Source organism: Calliopsis andreniformis, chromosome 9 (assembly GCF_051401765.1).
Source record: "Calliopsis andreniformis isolate RMS-2024a chromosome 9, iyCalAndr_principal, whole genome shotgun sequence".
In the NCBI taxonomy this organism is placed as follows: Eukaryota; Metazoa; Arthropoda; class Insecta; order Hymenoptera; family Andrenidae; genus Calliopsis; species Calliopsis andreniformis.
This window is the reverse complement of record NC_135070.1, coordinates 17196618-17206906: the sequence shown is the minus strand read 5'-3', so window position 1 is coordinate 17206906 and position 10289 is coordinate 17196618. Positions and strand designations below refer to the sequence as shown.

Sequence of the window (10289 nt, the reverse complement as noted above, 5' to 3'; positions counted from 1 at the left end):
AAATGTACTGCAGCTGATAATGATCTTTCTTTTAACTGCTCTAAGTAGGACGAAGTGCATGGTTAAATCTGCTAAATAATATTTCCAGCCTAAATAACGTAATACTGTAATTTCTATTCCTCGTTGTAATTAACGCTTAACCATTTCTATAAGCCCGCCTTGACGACCGCACACAATTGATTGAACGTTGATACCAACCTGTTTGTTACAGTGCTCACGACGGGAGCTCAGGCATCATTCCGACTAGATCAGCAATTATAAAACCGTCGTTGGGCTCGCCTCAATACTTGCTTCCACCTTTATAAGGACTGCTGAAGGACCTCAAGAAGATTATTCCTCAAAGGCTAGAAGCGGAACTACTGGAGGTCCATTTGCGAACAAGCTGCTTATTCCGTGTCGACTGGTATCGCGGCAATATTTCAATTGCGGGACCGATAAGTTTCATTATGGAACACCTTGTTCCTCTTTTTGTGTGAAGCCTTGCCTCGAGAGGTACTTTTTCGCGAATCGATCTCCGACGTCGACTCGCAGAGAAGTTTCTCGATTGTCGAAGGTGTCTTTCATTGAAAAATAAAAGAAAATTTTGGTGCGAAGTTCTTGCGCGTGGTGAAGAACATGACGGTGGACAAAGTAGATAAAACGGGACAGTTCGTCAAAGTGAGGACAGACACCAGTGGATTCAAACCATCTGAGCGATGGCGTATCACGAGGAACGTTTTGGTGATTGGCGTGGCGTTTATGGTGCATTTCACGGCGTTCATGGGGGCCACAAACTTGCAAAGCTCTATCAATGCAGACCAGTCCTTGGGCACATTCACTTTGGCTGCGATATATGGGAGCTTGATATTCAGCAATATCTTCTTACCTACTTTGGTTATTAGGTAAATTATTTATTCTGTGTTATCTTATGGGTTTTATGGAAGTTTGGGAACTGCATATTAAAGTAAGACAGGCTTGTGAATATGCTAATTTTCTAATTCCGTTAACATATATCTGTGAAGTTAATTCTGAGTTGAAAAGCAAATTATTAAAGCAATATATTTTTATCAAAGGACTTCGCCTTCATTAAAAGTGTTCATTAAGAAATAATTAGACTACTAATTATACAAGTGCAAAAAGACACCTGGCAAGTTTGGCTCTCGTATACATAGCGCTTCATTATATTTCCAAATCTCATGTATCGATCCATATTTATAACTCAATTAAAAGCGGACGTATTAAATAGTAGACAATTAAAGTTGCCTAATCTACTTGCTATTAGTAACACAATCTTTCTGTCATTGCAGCTGGCTGGGTTGTAAATGGACGATATCTCTGTCCATCTTGACTTATGTACCTTTCATGGCAGCTCAGTTTTACCCAAAATTTTACACAATGATACCAGCTGGCCTGATGGTGGGTTTCGGAGGAGGTCCTCTTTGGTGCGCTAAGTGCACTTATTTAACAGTCGCAGCAGAGGCTTATTCAACCCTCTCGAATGTAGCAACAGATGTTCTGGTTACGAAATTCTTCGGCGTGTTCTTCATGTTCTACCAAATGGCGCAAGTCTGGGGCAATCTCATATCCTCTGCAGGTAAAGGAAATTAATTAATCTTTACAAAATGAAATTATCCTAAGTCCTAAGATTCTAGAAATCCCTCGAAAATCAGCTAAAAGCTAATAAGCATTCTACTAAAGCTCCTAAGGAAAAAGTAATAATGACTACTCTACCTCCCTCGAACTTCAAAATTTATGTTACCATGCACTTTGTCTTCTCGCAGATCTCTAAAAGTGATAAGTCCTCTGTTTCCCTTGGGTCACAAAATCTATGTTACCATGCACTTTGTCTTCTCCCAAATCTCTAGCTTTAGAGACAAAAGCTCTAGCTACGATGTAATTTACCGTGGTAAGGAAACAATGCCGTGGGTTTCGTTTGAAATTTAAAATGAGATAGCAGAGTGAATTCTATCAGAGTGGATGATTAAATCAGTCGTGGAGGGTGTGTGGGGGGGGGGGGGGGGGGGGGGGCGGAGCTCCGTGAAACGAGGCGACGTAAAGCCTTCTGGGAAAATGAAAAATCTGACGGCCGGTGTTTTAGCGCAAAAATTAATTAATTACCTGGGCACCAGGGCTCTTAATCCTGCTCGTCTCTTTGAACGGCGTCGCGTACGGGCCCGCAAACCACGAATTCGATACGTCACAGTCATTGCATAATTCCCATTTGTCTCGCAACATTTCCTACGACCATGATAAAATCGTTTATTTAAAGGCGAAGGTAACACGGGGAAAAGCACGCTGGAACGAGAAGGGAGTTATTCCGAACTCCAGTTTCACGATGCGGAATATGTGATCTCTAATTTAAAATATTATCCTCCCTAAGCTCTTTGCTTAATTTGGAGGATAATCTGAGAATAATGTGAGTAGTATGAGACAGTAGTAGAAAATAGTAAAATGGATTAAATAATGTAATTATGTACTATGTGCTACGTGCTAAAATATCTTGCTAAACCTTTACTTAATCTGTAACTCCAACTCGGCCTGTGTATAGTCTTCGATAAAACATACAAAGTGTGTCTGACGCGGGAACTTATTGTACTGCTGGCACGAGGTTAAACGCAGCGTCATCATTCTACTGATTCTACCGAGTCCCCGAGCTAGGCACATTTTACGCGTCATTGTTATTTCCACCCTATCCGACACCCTCTATACTTCATTGTGGTGGTATACTAAAATTTCCTATATAAAACGATTTATGTCTGGAACGTCCTCTATAACTTTCACCCAAGACTGTATAATACATTCCGTTACCAAATTAGCTATCCAACTTTTGACGTGCAATAAATCCTTACGAATAAATACATATAATACAACGCGAAGCGGGGTTGCTTAAATCCACGGAATCCCACCTTGAAGTTCCTACAACCGTAAAAGGAAGAAATAAATGATGGTTGGTATAAAGAGATTCAGAAAGTATTGCAACCCACACTCAGGAATTTATTTTAACGACTCTGCGTCGGCGTACTTCTGGTCAGAAGACACCCCTCTAGTTTATTCATGAGACTTACGGGTCTATCTTCGGGAGTAGAGAATCTGAAACTTTTAACGTTCTCCCGATACAATGCGATTCGCGATGCTCTAGATATTGTCATTCTAAATAGAGGACAACGATTGATCGGAGGGATTACGAGGCAGGTTTCGCTAAGTTTCAAACTTCCCGCACTTTGCAGACGTCTCGTTAACTCGCGAGTACAATAGAAATCGAATCAGTAATTTCCTCCGTCGGAAAATTGAATTCCAGGGAAGGAGGGGTTCGAAATCGGATTGGCGAATCGAGTTGGTGATCTCCCGCCTCCTCTGTGGCAATTCTATTGAGGCGATGGATGTTCTTCAAGTTTGAAATTTTAGTGACCAATTTCGAATCGAGATTTCATGACTTAAAGTAATAGCACGTAACTTCTCGGGAACGTCTGTGGTATCCGTTTGTGGGAAATCTAAGTTATGAAAATCAGTCTCATCAGAGGCATAAAAGAACGTAAAAAGAACAGTTTGGGAAATCTATGGAGTAAAAGGGATCTGAGGGAGAAGAATATTATAGTATTAGGTTATTGAGCCTCCATTTGCTCGATGGCTATCTTGGTCACCGATTTACGTAGTTGGAAGAAGAGGACTCACGAAAGAAAACTGTTCAGATTGTCAATAGGCTTTCCTTAATCTTAATATTTCGAATTGATCATTCTCAGCCTCAGAATGGACTAGAAATAAAGCTAAATCTACAGCATAAATGTTTCTGAACGAAATCATGAATCTACTACCTTATGTAGTTCTATCAACTGCTCTAGTTTAATCATACCGAGACTCCACCGTAATCACAGCCCAGACTTACTATCCTCTACCAATTTCACTCTCGAATTTCGCAACCCTCTAGTCATTGAAGTCCATCACCTTCCTTAGAACCTTCCAGGTTTACGACACCCTTGTCCGTCATTCCTATGAAGGTCCTACATCCCTCAGGCCAAGATGGATAATTTATTCATCGCTGAAATTCGCTAAACTTGAGGCTAACTCTGCTCATCTTCTTTCACTTTTCACTGCTATTAGAACGACCCGCCAGAATATAAGACTCAGGGACATTTCTTACACCCTGTAACTGGTTACGGAGCTTCATCTGTAAGAAGTGGTCGCGTTATAATTCTCATTTTCTTAACGTTTTTCACTGACAGTTTAATGTAATTCGACCTTACCATTTTTGGTCATATCTGCAGTTTTATCCTATGGGGTCGACGCAGTGCCAACCAATACAACGACGCTGAACAGCAGCGTCGTAGCGGAAGCATGCGGTGCCAACTTCTGCGGCGCGACTTCTGGCGGTGCTGAAAGCCCGAAATTAGAACGACCGCCCGAGGAAAGGATTCATCTGATTTCCGGCATTTATTTGTGCTGCATGATAGTCGCCTCCTTAATTGTCGCGTTCGGAGTTGATTCGCTTTCGAGGTAACGATCCAGTTCTCGATACTTGTTGTAATAGGAGTAATTGGTCGGATTCTGTGAGGTTTCGAGGGAAAACGGAAGCCTACTAATTACTTGAAACTAACGAGCCATGTTTCGTTAGATAAATTAGTTGCCAATACTAATCTGTGAATAATCGTCCTAAATCTTTCTATTTGTGTACTGGATAGAGACTAACTATTCAGAGGAATTCAAATTTAAAAGAAACGAAGTATCTTTATTGCAGCGTTTTATGTTCAAAATTTGAATATTGGTATAGAAAGACATATTAGCAGATGATCCAGATAAATTGTACCTACATAGAAAATCATGATAAGTTGAAACAAGATAAGTCTTGACCAATTTTTCTTTCAAATATTGCTTAAGCTATGAATACAAACACGTAACTTCTCGGGAACGTCTGTAGTATCCGATTGTGGGAAATCTAAGTTATGAAAATCAGTCTCATCAGAGATATATCGGAAACCGATATGCGGTATATGAAATTTCAGTGTACCGAAACGCGCGGGTAAATACAATATGTCGACTTTTATGTAACGTAAAAAAGAGTGGATTGTGTGGCGGCGAGCGGCTAAGTCGAGTTATATGAAAGTTATAGGAAGCTGGGATGCCACGCGATCGATTTGTAGCTGAAGCAAAACGCATTGTGTCACCTATCGTAAATCGTCCTCGCGTACAGATATGTATACTCGCGTTTTCAGAATTGATGGCGCATTTAGCGGCGACAGGAATACGCTATTGTTCACGTCTGAAGAATTACGACCGATAACTACGGCGATTAGTTGAGATCAACGCGCGACAAAAGGTCTTTGAAACCTTGAATATGACGTCTGCTTTAGATAAAGATTGACATTGATCCAGTACACACTTTATATCTAATGTCATCCTGTACAGTTTATGTAACGTTATAATTGATTGAAGGTATAGTCACTATATCATTTTTCTTGGAATATCTTCAGATACAACAGAGGTAGAGCTGGCTCAGCGACAGGGCTGTCAGGGTTGAAATTGCTCGCTGTCACGTTGAAACTCTTGAAAGAAAAGAGTCAGCTACTTATTCTGCCGATCATAATGTTTATTGGTGCTGAGCAAGCGTTCTTATTCGCTGACTATAATGCTGTACGTATAGTCTCCTTCTTCTTTTATGCTTCTCAGGATTTGTTACTTAAATTGAACAATTTCTTTTATAGTCTTTCGTGTCCTGCGCATGGGGAATAAGCAACATCGGCTACGTGATGATTTGTTTCGGTGTTACGAACGCTATAGCTGCGTTAGGAGCTGGGTCCATCATGAAACTGACTGGGAGGAAGGCTCTAATGGCATTTGCTTTCATTCTTCACCTTGGGATCCTAATTTTTCTCCTACGATGGAAACCAACGCCTGAACAAAGCTTCATGTTCTTCTTGATGTCTGGTTTATGGGGCCTCTGCGATGCTATGTGGCTCGTGCAAGTTAATGGTACGTATTATAGGTTTCTACCTACACACTGAATTTGTACCTGGATGATGTGAGTTCTATACGATTTTCCTATACGATAGTTGGAATACTAGGAATTCATTGTTGCTGAAACTTGTACCTACTCTTGGTAAGAAGAATTCCACTTTAGTTTGATACCAACAGTCGGGAAAGTTACACTCTGCTCCTATCACCAACGAAGTATAGTCACTGATAACGTATAGAGTGGACCTATTATCCATTGTATGATCATGAAAATGAAAATTGCCATTTTCGTGTGTCACTCGACATTACCGATTCAGTCCAAAAGAAGATGAATGGTCAAGCAAAGGTCAGGCAATGGTAGTGCATGTCAAAATTTCAAGTTTGGCTTACAGTTTGCTGGACCTCTGCTTGGTGTGTCATTAAATGAAATTTGTGCAATCTGTTCCAATCTTTCTTCTTCATATTTTGCAGCTCTATCAGGGCTTCTATTCCCAGGCAAAGAGGAAGCGGCATTCTCCAACTTCCGGCTGTGGGAGTCCACAGGTTCTGTGATCACCTATGCGTATAGTCCTTACCTGTGTACAGCGACGAAGCTTTACGTTTTGATAGGAATCCTGTGCCTCGGAATGGTCGGCTATGGATTCATCGAGTGGTCTGGAAAAACTGATAAACTAGTCCCAGAACCAAAACCAGACTTTCAGTTGGTCAGAGACGGTGAAACAAACGATACAACGAAACTTTGAAGTTTCTATATTGACTTGAATTTTTTTTGGAGATCCATAAGTATTAGAAGGAAGTGTTTGTGTGATCTCTTAAACTGGACCTGTGAAAATGGACTTCTAGGAGTAAGAAGGTGCTTTCGATTGGTCACGAGCAGAGCTAACAGTAATGTTACGAACAAAAATGAGCAGAGGAACTGCTTCGACGAACTGATGTTTTTAGATTAATCAGTGTTGAATATTATTACATGCTCTGACTCAGACTTTACTCTTGATGGTCCAAAGATGCTCTGAAAGTCATGTGATAGTGCTGTTTTTAGTAAGTCTTGTCTCAAACCAATACAATGATCTTAAGAAGTGGTATATTTTTTAAACCACTGCGTTGGTGCTGTCAGAATAAATTAGAAACTTGTATGTCTTCCAAGATTGTGCAAGCAGTTGTATAAAGTTGTACAAAAATGTTAAAGAAATGATCTCAAGTCCTTACATATCCTCTTAAGTCAAGGGAAAGAACTAAAGAAAAGTAAATCACCGATGATCTTAGGAGCACTTGAAAGCACTCAATGTAGGATCGTGTAAATAACATATAATTGCGCTATACATAGAAATCATACATAAATTAGACATATAAAATCATATGTACAGAAAGAGCCGTGTCTGGAGAGTCGCAGTCGGGACCTGAAGGTATGATCGTGTGTGATTTGTACCACAATATATGTTTTTATTTTATTCTTGTGGACACCTACTAGATTTTACACAGGTAGTTCGCTTAACCGCTAAGACTTCGCCTCTGTTCTCCTCGCTTTTTAAATACGTAGTTTAATGTTACATCGTGTCGTCTAGGTGCTAACATTCAAGCTAAAGCTACGGCTGCTTAATTTAATTGTATACTTAAAGTGCTTAATTGCCTTCATTTTTGACTGGTACTCGTGTACGTGTACGTGTACGTGTGTAATGCATGTACGTATGTAATGTCACGTGGAACGTGTCATGTCCATCTTTATCGAGCGCACTCTCGTACGCCGATCGTTTGCCGCGTTGCCACGATCAATTGCCTCCCGTCTTGTTGACCAAAGGCTCCGATGGACCGCCATCGCGTCCAATGATCGCGCGTGTCCAGGATGATTCGTCGGACATCGACGGACGAACGAGTCGCGACGTGGAATCAATTGACCCTGCATCACCGTCGTGGCTGGTTGGATTGTATTGTGATCGTGTGCTAGTTTAACCCTCGTTATTTACAATTCAAGTTCTCAGCAGTTCAGTAATATACTTTATAAAACGTAGTAGGAACTTTGGTTTCGCTGGGCAATGTTTCAGGAGCAGTTTCCTCTCGTTCGTGCTCGAAAATCTGCCTAGTGTTTCACCTCGTCTTATCCTCGTTCCTTTTTGCACTTTTAGTTTATTTCACGATTTGCTCTCGCACACATTTTTACAATAGTTTCCCCAAAGACTGTTTCTCCCATTCTAGTTTTTCTCGCCGTGTTATTTTGGACAGCCTGAAATGGTAAAATGATTCGGCCGGAAACTGCTATAAAACATTCGCCCGTGGATCTATCTTCCTTAGAAATATGACACTCACGAATACAATTCACGTTTTTTGCATTTTTTTTTAATGTACTCATGTTTATATTTCCGTAAATGACCTATTTGAATATCAATTTCACGAAGAAAATACACATGATTCGTAAAGTTTTCTCTCTCTCTCTCTCGCTCGCTTTACTCTTTCTCTCTCTCTCTTTCTCTCTCTCGCTTTCTCTCTCTTTCCATAGCATTGTTCGACCCCCTTCTTCTCGTATAACAAAATTTAATAACCGGAATATCTCTGTACAAACGTGGTCATACTTTCCTCCCTGTTTCTCTCGCTCTATCAAAAAGGACAACATACGCATCTCCAACCCTCATACCATCAATCAAAATTTTGAATTTTGAATCGTCCCCCTTTCACATCCCCACCCCCACCCCCACCCCCAACATCCATTTTCCTCTCCCATATAATACAACGTTTCTCCCCCATCCCTCCTTCCCTTTCTTGTTGCGCCTTCTCTTTCGTGCGTTTCGTTAGGAACAGATCACTTCGCTCGTACCGTATCGGTTACCTTAAAGAGTTAAAATACCTTAAAAGATACGCGTTTACCCCTTAGAAATTTATTTCTCGTTAACTATGTAAACTCTCCCGATCCGTGCACGGTCGTCGTCCAGCTATTTCATAGCTATACGATATTAAAAGTATCATTACCTTCTTTTTTGCATTTTTTCCACTTTTTCGTAATGTTACAGCCCCTAGGTGTCTCCTTAACTTATGTACAGGCTAACCTTCGGCTCCTAGCTACGCTTCGGTAAGGATGATCTCGTGGTTAATAATAATCGTGTGTAGTGAATAGCCCATTACAACGGGGAGGGTAGTATCGGAGTACATTCCATTACGCACAATCATACGTGCTTATAGCAGCAACCAAATCTCCGTGGCCGTTCACTTGCCGAATTCTCTTCGCCATCGTGCTCGATTTATCCCCACCACAGCACATATTCGAGCGAGTTTGGCGCAGGAGCTCATAGTCATGCCCAGTGAGCCATACTGGGGGCAAACTACCCCGAAAAGCCAATGGACTTCGCTGCTGCTATAATTGTATATTCGAGCTGTGATATTTAAGAAACTGTCGTACCATTTATGTGACGGGTGTCGCCTAGAGTATCGTTTATTACAGAAGAAGGAAAAATCCGAGAGAATGTCGGCCGCACCACTATTTAAACGACTATTTTCCTTTACGTGAAAGAAAGAAGTAACTTCGTCCAAGCGGAACACATTCAAAGAAATGCCGTTATCGCTATCGACGATTACATCATCTCGGGGTCAATACTATTCACCAACGAAGCATTCCTCTGGATGCGTGAACAATGGAATTTTTTCGTGGAAACGTGCAACACGTTCCCAGCCGTCGCACTTTATATTTGGCATTGCCTCGATACATGCGCGCCCTTGCCTCCCATAATTGGCGCCCATCAGCACTATAGCTCGGCGAATTTGCAACCGAATTAGTATCGCCATCAACTGCATCACTGTTTAGTCTTGCTGCGTACAACATGTGCACCATTTATTACACGGGGCGTGTATTAATAGCTTCAGTCTCTGTGAGTCAGATACTGTCGAAGATGATTGCAATGGAGGCGATTCGGGGGAAATCCTGCTGTATGTGCTTTGGGGACCATGCTAAACGATCTATCATTCTTCACAGAACAGAAAGGATGACTTTGATACATTGAAATTGTGGAAACTCGATTTTTGTCTCGGGTAGAAATGGGCTGTGATCTTCCAGTTTCTAGATAGAGGAAAAATCGAGATTCTACTGAGAGCTCGGTCACAAATTCCCCTTTAATCCAAGGCTCATTCTAGCGGGGCGTAGACAGACGGAACGCGTTGTACTTGGCCATGATTGAATGATAAACAGGTAAGTGGCTCGAACATTTAGGAACAAAAGATGCGCGAACGTTTAATACGTATACCTCGTATATGGCAGATTATTTACGGACTAGTGTTTGCAGACTTTGAATCGCCATTAACGTCCCATCTCTTCCTGATTCGAATACAATTTTAGGAGTATCAGGATATGATCGTTACCATCGATAGTAATATACTTTCAAAAG

The 10289-nt window shown here is 41.2% G+C and overlaps 1 protein-coding gene across 1 annotated transcript; it reads left to right on the top strand.

The window, feature by feature from the left end:
- The first annotated feature begins 483 nt into the window (after positions 1 to 483).
- On the top strand, positions 484 to 7143 carry LOC143183021 (UNC93-like protein). The gene is made up of 6 exons (XM_076384395.1): positions 484 to 881; positions 1287 to 1573; positions 4242 to 4470; positions 5445 to 5604; positions 5676 to 5943; positions 6397 to 7143. Exons 1-6 carry the CDS (start codon positions 616 to 618, stop codon positions 6666 to 6668), a joined length of 1482 nt encoding a protein of 493 aa, XP_076240510.1. The 5' UTR covers positions 484 to 615; the 3' UTR covers positions 6669 to 7143.
- The last annotated feature ends 3146 nt before the right edge of the window (positions 7144 to 10289 follow it).